At 34.5% G+C, this 13,609-nt stretch overlaps 1 protein-coding gene across 5 annotated transcripts in view; it reads left to right on the top strand.

Annotated features, from left to right (window-relative positions):
• Positions 1–13,609, top strand: part of wun (wunen) — a 126,821-nt gene that overhangs the window by 47,861 nt on the left and 65,351 nt on the right. For all 5 annotated transcript variants that reach the window (XR_013033993.1, XR_013033992.1, XR_013033991.1 and 2 more), the window contains exon 2: positions 4,151–4,302. Coding sequence is in view for 1 of the 5 variants with exons in the window: in XM_033479337.2 (XP_033335228.2) it covers positions 4,151–4,302 (152 nt within the window). In the remaining 4 variants the exon portion in view is untranslated. The remainder of the gene's footprint in view (positions 1–4,150; positions 4,303–13,609) is intronic.

The raw sequence follows: 13,609 nt of genomic DNA, 5'->3' as shown, positions 1-13,609 counted from the left end.
GTCATCCGAAGTTAGGTATCACGAAAACTCGTTACGATAAGGAGTTATGCGCGGACTGTTAATTATTGACTAGACTGTGGACTTTGTGCATTTGTTGCATAAATGGGCAAGCGAAATACAAAGCAATGAAGACATCTGAATTTTGATTTTTAATCTATTGAAACTATTAATAGGAAAAGTATGTCTCCGTTTGTCTCTTGTTCTGTGCATTCGATGCAGACAATTTCTATTTTGTATAAAAATATCATGTGTAAATTATAATATTTGTATAAAAATATCATTTTATAAAAATGATGATCAATAAAAAGTTTCCTTTGTCAACCAAAGGACTGCTCATTGTAACAATAAAATAAAAGTACAATTAGACTTCATTAAAAAAAAAGATCCGCCGTTTATTTGGCCAAGAACATTATAGCTATGAACATGGCTTAGAATTATAGTTAAGAACATTTCAATCGAAATAATAATTGTCAGAAATCAATTTTCTGCCACATTGATTATAACTAGACTGCGAATTTTATGTGTTTACGATGAAAGTGAGTAGGCCACATAGAAACCAGTAAAAAGGTTTAAAAAATTTGCAAATACTGTTGCATCACTTTCAACTGAACAAAATAATTAAAGTATCCAGTATCCTGCAATCAGTGCAGAGAATTTTCATTTTGCATAAAAATCCGCAACTTAATCGCGACAGTTATGATCCCTAAATTAAACGAAATATAGAACAAGCTATTTGTTACGAATTAGCGAGAAACGCGTTGAATCGGTACGAGAAACGGACGAGGTTTAAGAGAAAAAATGAATGCAGCTCCTGTATCTTGCAATTTGAATTTGCTTTATACTTCGTAGAAAAGAATTTATTTGTGCTGCGAAAATATTGTAAATTCAAACGAATCTGGAAACATTAGACGATTCTTTCCTTGGCCGAATTTACTATTGACATGAAGATTGTAACTCTCCCTTTACAACGACGCTCAAAAACTTAATGTACGATTCTTCTTTCCGGTGTTACGCGGCAAAATGAGAAACAGTGTCTTGAGGTGTATCTTCTGCTACTGTAAAATTGGTAGCACAGGTTTCAATCGAAACTGACTAAAACGATGAAAAGAAATTGCGGGTCGAGCATCGAAGCTTTATTGGAAAGGGGAAGCTTCAAATCTGCAGGGTGTCCCATAATTATGTTTATTATGTTTATAGGGCGATTCCTCGGGTCATTTGAAGTAACTTTTCCCTTAGCGAAAATGCAATCCGCAGTTTTGTTTACGCGTTATTAACGAAAAACACTGGCCAATGAGAGGCGAGCTCGACTGGCCGCGAGGCGGCCCAGCCAACGAGCGCACGAAGCTCGGTTCCGCTCATTGGCTCGGCCGTCTCGCGTCAACTGATCTCGTTTCGCATTGGTCGCTGTTTTTCGCCAATAACTCGCAAACAAAGCCGCGGATTCCATTTTCGCTAAGGAAAAAGTTACTTCAAATAATCTCATTTCCGGATTGCGAGACATAATTGGTACACCTCGTATGTATGATTCGACACGGAATGTGGGTTAAGAGAGGAAATGAATGCAGCCGATATACGATATCTTGCAATCTCGGTGCAGACAATTTTTCTTTTGCGCAACAATCCGCAGTCTGATTATAACCCAACGACGGTGATTTTTCGAAGTAGGTATTTACGGCTCGCGGCGAAATCGTTCCCGAGAAATGCAAGCATCGCGTCCTAGTAATTTCCAATTACTAATTGCTGGTTATCCACGGTAATGCAACAGTGGTTCGCTAGTTATTAGAATAATTATTGTATCATTCGAACGACTATTTTCTCGTACTTGTTGGCTGAACAAGTCCTGCCGCCGCGTTTACAACATTATTATATTCGATGCGAGACACTTTTCGTTTTCTTTCTGGCGCGACAGTGTGTTTTACGTGCACGGTGTTAACTGGATAATTTCCTAACGATCTGGAGCGAATGGGCAAAGTGATTCAGGATGTCTTGTTTCGTAGCTCGTGAGAGGAAACTTGATCGGCAACTTTCGAGTATTAATGTCACCGAGATGTGCTCCTTGTTTTCAAACTACCTTGTCTTCAGACTGCAGATCTTTATGCAAAATAAGACTTATCTCCATGAATTGCAGCAAAGATTAGTCAAGTAAATGTATTTCTTTCTTTCTCTAATAATTTCGACGAGTTGAAAATAACACGTAGATGTCCTTAAATTCTTTTAATATTTTCGTTGTTTGAAACTTCACCCACCCATTTTTATCATAAATGCATAAGAACCGCAGTCTAATTATAATGTATATCCGTCTAGTTTTAAGTTCTTACGAGAACCGGTCGTTCTTGTGCCTGCGTGACGTGCTTAATAGATACTCTTGGGTAAAATATTACTTGAAGTGAGAAGTAGAGAGTACTTGCCCAAGTCATTTCATCGACAAGATTTGAATAATTAATCCTTGTTTTTTTTAACGTTTATGCTGAAATGTATCGAGAACATTTTGCACTTTCTCAACATAACAATGAAAAAAATAGGATTAATTATTAAGATCTTGTACATATTTCTCGAACTATATTGAGTAAATTATTACCAGAAATTTTTTCATGACGAGTCGAACTCGTCAAAGTACGGCAAGGAACGGTAACATCAAGAAGAGAGAAACTTACGAATAAATATAATGATAATAATAAACGTGATCGCGTTGGATACGATCTCGATAAAAAAATCTTTATTTGATGCTATTAATTAATGTTTTTCTCCAGAATCCAACTCACTATGTATTATACCTTTATCTTATTATACCTTATCTATATTTACTATCATCATACCTTTGTCCGAAATCTTCGGAATCGTGCATTATTCTGTGCGACATTACTGCTGACGTCGGAATTTTGTAACCGATCCAATTGTGAGAATTTCTGATTAAGCGAATACCTTTCGCTGAAGTTAACCTTTTCATTGGCTTCACGTATTTCCTTTGTTTTCTCACAGTGGTAACCTATGTTCTAGCCAATCAATACATAACAGTAACATTCATACAATTGTTAAGTTAACCAACAAAGCCACAACGTACACTGGTACACTTTTCCGAAAAGTTGACCACAATTAATAATTTCGTACGATTTTTATGAAAATCGGTTTTTGGGTTCGCTGAATTTGATAAATGCGTAATCAAAAATTGCAAAATTCAAAATAGACAATCTGACATCACCGATATAAGCATTGTTTATAGCTTGTTTTTTGTAAATATTAATAATTGTCCGATATTTAGCTATGATTATATAATTAGAATATAAAATTTAATATAATGATCTTAATTTCAACATCTTCAATATTGTTCACGAAGACCGATGGCTACTTGGAGCTTCAAATTGAATATCTTAAAAATGAGAAAAAATATTAGTAAAATTTTTCGATTGGACGTCATAGTTGATATCCTTACTTTAAGTCGTGTAGCTTGTTAGTGTCTTTTAAAGACTGTCACAACTTTGTCTCTATTTTAATATGACAACAATTTAGCCAGGAAGCACAAGACTTAATTCGAAAATATTTTGCGTCGTTTACGTGCAAAATTCATCTTCATAACATATACTTTGAAACTGATGAACTTCAACTTGACATATTAAAGATGTTACCATGACCAAGCACGAAAATTCGTGAACTTTGATAAGTCTAGTCTAGTCAATTCGCGCTCAGATTGCACGCAAATGGACAATTTAGGAAGTGGAGACACGATTATTCGAGCCTTACGGTTCATTTTTATAGTTACCGATTGTCAACAACTATAAAAACGAGATGCAAGGCTCGATTAATCGTAAAATTGTCCAAAATTGTCTCTTCCAAGATTGTCCATTTTTGTGCGCAATCTGAGCGCGAATTAGGGAGAAATCACTGTACTCGGTAATCATGCACGATATTTGAAAATTTTGAACAGAATTTGAGGCTGTGAAATGCACGAAAAAGAAAATATTTACCATAATATATCAGCCCTTTGGAAATGAAGTTTTGCGAAAATATTTCAAGGAATTGTCATTTAAAGTATGACAGTTTTGCCAGCCTGTATACATATACAATGATAAACGCAAACCGTATATTACAAGTCTGCAATGATCAAGAAGATCGAAGGCTAATTAAAAGGTTGCATTGTCCTTTTTGATTACAGTGAGCCTGGCGGTGCTGATGTTCTTCCTGTTTGGCAAGCCGTTCAAGCGAGGATTCTTCTGCAATGATGAATCATTATATCACCCGTTTCACGAGTCGACAGTAACCAGTCTGATGCTCTACGTGATTGGCCTCTTTGTACCTATATGCTCGGTGAGTCACCTGCCGTGATTCGTGAATCGCGATCCGCGATTTTCCAAGACGCGCCCTGAAACCGGTAATTTATCGGAGCCCCGGATTTCCGTCTATCGTATTCCGCGTTCTTGGAATACGATACGAGAATTTCGTTTCCTCCGTTTTGTATTAGTCATCATCGATTGTGTTCCTACTGTTTTCTTTTCCATTTGCTTCCACATTTGCATTCCTTATCTACTATGCAATCAACTTTATAACCATGTTGCGGATGATTGTTGACTCGCCCTCATATATTCTGTGCAGCTGGTAGATCAATTCAACATTGCAAATACAATGTATAGTTCTAATACTTATTGCACACTACTTACAGTCGACGACAAAAGTGTTCGTACACCTTTTGAAACGCAATAACTGTTTTAAAACTGAACTAACTCACTCGAGTATTTTTTAGATGATAGAGGGACTAGTCTACTAGACGGTGACTGAAATGTTTCCTTTTTAAATTTTGCTATTACTTGGTATGACAAAAACATAAAAATCTCTCGTTTCTTAACTTCTTTTATTACTAATTTATTATTTTAGATTATAATTCGTTGGAATGACCAAAAAATTGCAACTTTTTCGAAATTTTTTACTCGTTGTCTAGTAAACCGGTCGGCGTAACGTTTCAAGGAAGAATTCAAGTCGTAAGATTTTTAATTTCACAAGGGCAAAACGTTTGGATTTTTCATTTTTATTGCAATTGTGAAAGCAAACGAGAAGTAGAAGATCTTGATTCGCAGAAAGATCAATTGAGCCGTTTATTTTGAAAGTGGCATAAGTCACTTTACCGTAATGAAAAGTGGTGATATTTTTAACGTTTATACAAAATTATTTATACTGAGAAAAATATCAGTATCCTGAGATAACAAATACAAGTAAATCTTCTCGAAAGTTAGCATCCATATTTTTGAACGTGTTAAAACGCAAACCCTTAAATATATCGACTTAAAAACAAAGTGACTTATGCCACTTTCAAAATAAACGGCTCAATTAGCTCTGTGAATGGGTGAATTCGATTTGCAACGGGGTAAATATGGTTTTAATTTGATTTGCAACAAGATCAAGTTGTTTTGAAACAGGATAAATTTTATTTGCGAAAGGGTCAATTGAATTTGCTGGAGGCTGAATTTAACTTGCAACAGGGTAAATTTGTTCGGCATCGGGGTGAACATAATTTGCAAAGGGATAAATTTGATGTGCAAAAGCTGTATCTCGCGTACGAGACCAATTTGAAAAAGTGGTAGCCTGCAGTGCTTTGAAGATGAAAATTTTAGGTCGAGTGTAACAAAGTGGCTCACCACGCATACGGATACCCTCGTACATTCTATGCGGATGGTGTAAAAAGGCCGGTCTCTAGGTACGCTAACAAGGGCCACTAGCGATCTGTTCAGCGAAACCTATTTTTTTTGTCCTAGAAACATCATGTTAAGTAGCCCGCATAATAGCGACGGTAGTGAAACAGGTAATCTTTTTTTTTCACAGGACAATGCGATGAAGCACATTATTTGTATGTTTCAACTATATTTTGAAATCCATTTTTCTTGTAATATATTAAGCAAACTGAATGTCACTAGGTCCCAAATACAGTAAATTCTCCCTAATTAACGTTCAGATTGCGCACAAAAGTAGACAGTTTCGGAAGAAGAGATACGATTATTACGATTATACGATTTCCGTTTTTATAGTTAACTATAAATTCTGAGATCTAGACCTCGGATAGTATAAAAAGCCTGCAAAGTCTACTAATCTATAATATCACAATTATATGTTTTTTGTCCGATTTAATAGAATCTATAATTAGAATAATATAATTGAACCTAATGATAGAAACTATAATAGAACATAATCTTACTTTTAAAAATTTATTTATCATTGGAATTATTTTAATCGAACTGCTCGATCTAATTGGTTAAAAATTTATTAATTTACAATTATTGAAATTATGCAAATATTTTTGCATTATATCACAATCAAAATCGCATAAAGTAAAAATCTCTGCAGTTTCGTAAGGCGACGCAAACCAAACACTTCCACTGCTCGGTAGTTTTACTATTCATGTTGTTATTAAAACGTTTCAACGTTGTTATTAAAGCAGCCAAGTTTTCAATGACACTTGTCACTGACAGTGACTATGTAATGACAATAATAATACGATGATAGAAAATAGCAGTCACAGGCATACGGCGAGTGTTGTTCGGAATGCTTTAAGAAAATAATCAGAAGTGTTAGAAAGACACTTCTATTGCTATATGAGTGTGTGTATTCTGGTTTTTATACATCCGATTGCTTTTCTGACACCGTCTAGAGTACCATTACCGCGAACGCGTGTGTTTTTATAAGATGTTTTCCGAACAAAATATAACAAACTTAAGCGAGTTCGCCGAGTTTCCTCTTAGCACTACATAGTCCTCCACGTTACGACTTTGAGTTCAGTTTTTTTAGGACTAGTACCCAATTTCAACGTTAAATAGTAGCCATTGTCTGTCGTTTTGCGTATAAATCGTCACGTTTCTCTGAATATTGAAAAAATATTTTGCTGATGAAATATTTTATATGAAAATATAAATTGTAAACAATTCAGTCATCGGAAAATATACACAGTTGCGATATACTGTATAGTTGTGCTAAAATAATTTATTTATAGTCTTCTATGCGTGAATAACGATTGTATTAATTTTCAATGCACATCTTTCAAATTTCATCGTGATAAAATTAAACGGATCAGATATCATTATCGATAAACTTTGTTAATGTGCCAGATATTTCTTGCAGTTATTTTGCATATTTCAACATGTAAACTTTACATGAACATCTGCGATCTGGCTATAACAGTAAAGGTTTAATCAGCCATAACGCAAAGCTCTGCTTTCTCCAATGAAATACTATCTCTCACGGATAGTAATCGAATCCCGCGAAGCAGAACTCGTCTATCGAAATGAGCTTATTATTAGAATTCACGGTTACGCGTGCGTTCGAAACTCGATTCCGCCGGCAATAAGGGGTGCAACGAGTCCCATAACCTTCGTCATGCATCGTACACGTAACACGTAAAGCGTATCGCGTAACACGGCGTAACATCGTTGTGATCATAGGCGAAAGCAAAACTGCGGTAAGATATATGGCGCGAGAGATCTATAAATATAGCATACCGATCTCCGGAATTCGAACGATTTCTCGCGAGAGCTATCTATATCGTGAAGCCGCGGCAACGAGTAAAATATGAAAATATTTGCAGCACGTAAACAAAGTACCCGAGATTTGCGAATAAAACGCGCACCGCTCGAATGTTCATAAAAATTGATTTGATCGCCTCCGAAATAGATCCCGTCCGACACGATACACGTACACCAACGCCTTCATTCAGTCTTCGAAACATCTTTCACAAACGCTGAGGAAGGTAAAATATAAAGACAATATGCACGTATATGCAAATCGTCATCGATGATACTGAGAACTCCGACAAAAATTATCTTGCAAGAAAGGAATACTTTTTGCACCGCATTGGTCTCTTGATACCAGTCAAATTTCATATAAAATATTTTTCGTGACGTCAGATGGACTATCGCGTGTGCGATCGATTGTAACAAAAACAAAATTCGTATGCTCGAACATTGGCAGAATAGCAAATGCCTTTATACTTCTGACGTACTTATTGAAAATTGTTTATAAAATTATTTTACATAAAAATCGTTATCAAAATTTCATTCTATGATCGGAACAACCTGTACAATTATTTATTTCATAATGAGTAGTGCATAAGTAACAGTCATGTGAATTAAATCCGGGTTTGGACAATTTTAGCTCACTGCGTGCTGCAGAGCTCGAAATTTCCATAAAGCCACCTAATATTTTGATGAAATGTTATACTTATTCCATAGCAATGGAAGAATAGTGAATGAGTCGAATTTTAGGATTAATAAATGACACCGTATAATATTTATTTGTAAGAAAAATAAATTTATGTATTTTATCAAAAAGCGTTATACATAAATTATTATTTGTAAAGCGTTATACATAAATTATTATTTGTAAAGCGTTATACATAAATTATTATTTGTAAATCGTTATCTATAAATCGTTATTTATAAATCGTTATCTATAAATCGTTGTTTATAAATCGTTATTTATAAATCGTTATCTACATATATAAGTCGTGTCAGTAGATACTGATCTAAACAAATAAACCAACGTCGTAATGAGTCGTAACTTCGGTGGTGATTCGAAATTTCGAGCATTGTGGCGTACTACCGCAGTGTTCACCGCAGTGTTCTCCACAGTGTTCACCGCAGTGTTTGCATGTGTTCGGTTTCCTTTAGTGGGTAACGACCCTTCCGGTGGGAGAGTGGCGACGGCCGCGAAGATGGGAGTGCAGTTTCCAAGGATGCAAATAGAGAATGCAGTCTGTTAGGGCCTTGCGCCTTTCGTCCGGCAAAAATACATCGCCGTGCACGTGCACCACTTCCAGATACCGTAAATCGATTCCCACGACCGCCGAAACTTAACGAACGTTCTTCTTTCGCTCTTGCATCCCATATGGCCGGGCAAGGGCATTCTTCCATATACATACTTACATGATACACTGCCCGGCAGTGATTCTCGATGTACGAGGAGAGGCAGTGTTGATTTGTTCCTCTTTCGCTAATTGAATCGTGGGTTATACGTTTCGCAATTAGAATCATAGTGGCGTAAGTGACATTTTCGATAGTTCTAATTTATGTCTTGAAATGTAATCTATACATGTCAGAATGTTTAAAAAAACTATTGAAATAAATCATAAAAGTATTATACCAATATTATTTTATTATTATTATTATTATTATTATTATATCTAATATTATTTTATTATTATTATTATTATATTATTATTATTATTATTATTATTATATCTAATATTATTTTATTATTATTATTATATTATTATTATTATTATTATTATATCTAATATTATTTTATTATTATTATTATTATTATTATATTTAATATTATTTTATTATAATATTATCTTATCAATACACATGTTAGTAAACAATAACACTCCTCCTTTCTCACAATGGGGACAATGTGATTTAGCCCACTATGATTCTAACCCACTTAATTGTAAGGTCGCGCAGTTACGTAGTCGCACAGTGGACTATTTCTCCAAAGATCATGTTTTCTTCTTCTAATTCCTTTGTTAAGCGTTCATAATTGATTATACATTTTGTTAGATGAAATATGTATTTTTCCATTTTTTATTTCGTTTTTACATCAACACTTCTTCGTCCGTAATAAGTTCGCTGATAAGACGAGACAAATTTTGTTTCTCTTATGTTTCAATTTATTTTTTCGTTCCTAGATACTTGATAACAGATGAGTCAAATTTTGTTTCGTTTCAAATACGAATAGCATTCATGTTTAGTTGATTATGTTGAAAATCTTCGTCACGAGTCTGGCTCGTTCTTATAACGCAAGGAGATAGGGTTTACAGCTACCTGGGTCTATATATATGCATTGTATTACATTATATTATAAGAATACCTGTATATAAAAAGTAATAATCTTTTATAAATGCACACATATCTACATTTCCATATTTAATTTATCATTTATACTAACGCACACGCTGCCAAATATTATTATTATTAATATTATTATTATTATTATTATTATTATTATTAATATTATTATTAATATTATTATTATTATTATTAATATTAATATTATTATTATTATTAATATAAATTAATTATAATATGTCAATGTTTTATTCAAATAAGTTATTCATTTCCACTTGCACATAATTTTATAAGAACATATTTATACGAATGCATTCAGGATCAGTTCAATTTCAAGGTGCTTATAGAATTATGAAATTGCCGATTGCTTCCTCTGCACACGTAGAAAAATTATTTAGTTATGCAATAATGATCAGTCTATCCAAAAGCAACAAACTTGCCGATGCGATATATGAGAAAAGGAATTTGAAAGATAAGTCGATAAACTATGAAAAAAAACACTGTATATTCTAACATTTTTATTCGAATCGTTTGTTTTACGTTCTTGTAAGAATAAATTCTTATTCGAGTGAATTCTTGTTCGGATAAATTTTTATCCGAAACATTTTGTATTCGATTGGATATTTATTCGACAGTGTCGAATAAAATATACAATTTTATTCAACACTGACAGGAACTCGTTTCACATACGAGTATCTACTGTATACAGGGTGGACCGAAATTCATAGTACAACCAAGCAAAGGGTGATTTTACGTGAAAACATAAGAAATGAATTTGGTGCAACATTTTTTTATCCGGAGCTCCATTTTCGAGAAAATCGACTCTTTGAGGTTCATTCATCTTTATAAAGTACTTATTAACACGTTCCGTGCCACGTGTACCATCGATGGTACACGCTTGCATGTTTACTTAGTGAACTGAACAAATTGTTTACAAGAAATTTAGAACCGAAGAATCAATTTCCACCGCAAGAATGGGCGTTGATAAGTTTTTGTTATGTTGTTATGTGTACGAGAATTAATAATTGCATGTAATACATCAAGTTTTAGTAAAATATCAAAGTGTGAAGATTCGAGTAAAAAAAGCTCGGCACGGAACGTGTTAATTGGTGTCTCTGTTGAAGACAATGTTTACGAACATTGATAACGATGGAAACATTCCGTCTAGTATATATAACTCGCAACAATTAATGTTTGTAAACACTATCCCGAACGGAAGCAACTGCGGTAGATGAATAGACAACAACTAAATCCTTCATAAAGATGAACAAACTTCAAAGTTGATTTTCTCGAAAACTGAGCCCCGGATAAAAAAATGTTATAACAAATTTCTCTCATGTTTTTCTCATGTAGAATCATCCTCTGCTCGGTCGTACAGTAAATTCTCCCTAATTGACGCTCAGCTTGGAAACAAAAATGCACAATTTGAGAAGAGGAGATACGATTATTCGACTTTGCGGCTCATTTTTATAATTGTTGACAATCGGCGATTATAAAAACGAGTCGCGAAACTTGAATAATCGTATCTCTTCTTCCCAAATCGTCCATTTTTGTGCGCGAATTAGGGAGAAATTTCTATACGCAAAAATGGACACATTAGGAAGAGGAGATACGATTATTCGACTTTGCGGCTCATTTTTATAATTGTTGACAATCGGCGATTATAAAAACGAGTCGCGAAACTTGAATAATCGTATCTCTTCTTCCCAAATTGTCCATTTTTGTGCGCGAATTAGGGAGAAATTTCTATACACAAAAATGGACACATTAGGAAGAGGAGATACGATTATTCGACTTTGCGGCTCATTTTTATAATTGTTGACAATCGGCGATTATAAAAACGAGTCGCCAAACTTGAATAATCGTATCTCTTCTTCCCAAATCGTCCATTTTTGTGCGCGCATTAGGGAGAAATTTCTATACGCAAAAATGGACACATTAGGAAGAGAAGATACGATTATTCGACTTTGCGGCTCATTTTTATAATTGTTGACAATCGGCGATTATAAAAACGAGTCGCGAAACTTGAATAATCGTATCTCTTCTTTCCAAATCGTCCATTTTTGTGCGCGAATTAGGGAGAAATTTCTATACGCAAAAATGGACACATTAGGAAGAGAAGATACGATTATTCGACTTTGCGGCTCATTTTTATAATTGTTGACAATCGGCGATTATAAAAACGAGTCGCGAAACTTCAATAATCGTATCTCTTCTTCCCAAATTGTCCATTTTTGTGCGCGAATTAGGGAGAAATTTCTATACGCAAAAATGGACACATTAGGAAGAGGAGATACGATTATTATTAATCTCTGGTTGCAAAATTGTGAAAGGAAATGTTTATTGTCATTAACATCAGCAGTCTTGTTGTTGTATTTCCTCTTTTCAAATCGCCCATTTCTGTTTATAAACTGAGGGTCAATTAGAGAGAATTTACTGTACTACGAATTCCGGCCCACCCTGTAGTATTGTCGCGAAGTGTACAAGTGCACTGTGTTCGTCCCGACGACAGAAAGCGTCAGGATTCAGTTGCGTGGCACAGAAGCGGTAATCAGATTTGTCACTGTGCTCCCCGGGCGAACCAGACAAAGACAAGTGGTAGTAGCTGCCGCGCCGGAGGAAATCAAAAAAACTTCCTATCTTTTTATCTAATTTCCTGAGGACACCGCGGCCTGCAGCTGTTCTTTATCTTTATCTGCCGGTTACTTGTCTAAGCAGATAAAATCCGTGTGCTGATCTAATATATTACCAGATATTTTTAAGTGTTTCCCGCAGCCGAGTGGCGGCGGAGTAGGTGATGACTCGCAGTCAAATTTATGGCGTGCGAGGCGTTCATCGAAACGGTAGCCACGAGGAAATATCTTCACGTTTCGAATGCTCTTCTCTACATATACATATATATATATATATATGTAGTAGCCGTTACTTGGCTTACGCAGGCGTAACCGATTGATAGCAGACCTGGACACATTTCAAATGGCTTTGTTTGAAATATTATTGAATCATTATTTCAAGTAACATGTTATTTTATTTCATAATTATTTCCGTGTCACTTATCTGAAATACTATTTGAACACTAGATTTACGGAGCACACAAAAAACAGCTGTTTTATATTAGTTTATAAAAGTAACAATAAAACATTTATTCTGACTTTTAACACATATGTTATTGTAATATTTGCCGTAAGTAACATACAAATTGAATAAATAACTCATCAATGTATCTTTACGATATGAATAATTGTAAATTAAAAAATTAGTGAACCGCCATTTTGACGGGTTCCGTAAATCTAGTGTTAAACGAAATGTTCTCTTATCTTGTAATTATTTGAAATAACTATTTCAAATATATTGTATTTATATATTATATTTTATCATATTTTAAGAAAGTTGAGGTTTTCACGAGAGTTATAAGTACAAAAATTGAAAAATGCAACCTTTATTATCTTGTTCACAATTCCCCTAAGAAACATCTAAACAACAACTTAAATTTTTCGAATCCATTTTTAAAAAAGTTATTTTAAAAAAAGTTGTAAGGGTGTAACAAGGTGTACCAAGACTTTCTGGCGGACTGTATAAATACCAAAGTAATTTGATGCGACGTCCAAGTCTTTACAGAGTAAAAGTAAAAGTATTCCGAATTTCATCAAACTCATAACCCACATGGACGCTCAGACTTCGAGCTGTCCTTGAACTTTATATGGACAGCATTATGTCATCCCATATGTTCCTGCGAAAGTTATGTTTACACAGGGTGTCGCATAATATGTGAAACTTGCTCGAATTGC

This window comes from Megalopta genalis, chromosome 8, assembly GCF_051020955.1.
Source record: "Megalopta genalis isolate 19385.01 chromosome 8, iyMegGena1_principal, whole genome shotgun sequence".
NCBI classification, from domain to species: Eukaryota; Metazoa; Arthropoda; class Insecta; order Hymenoptera; family Halictidae; genus Megalopta; species Megalopta genalis.
Note: the sequence above shows the minus strand (reverse complement) of the source record. Positions and strands in the feature narration are given on the sequence as shown.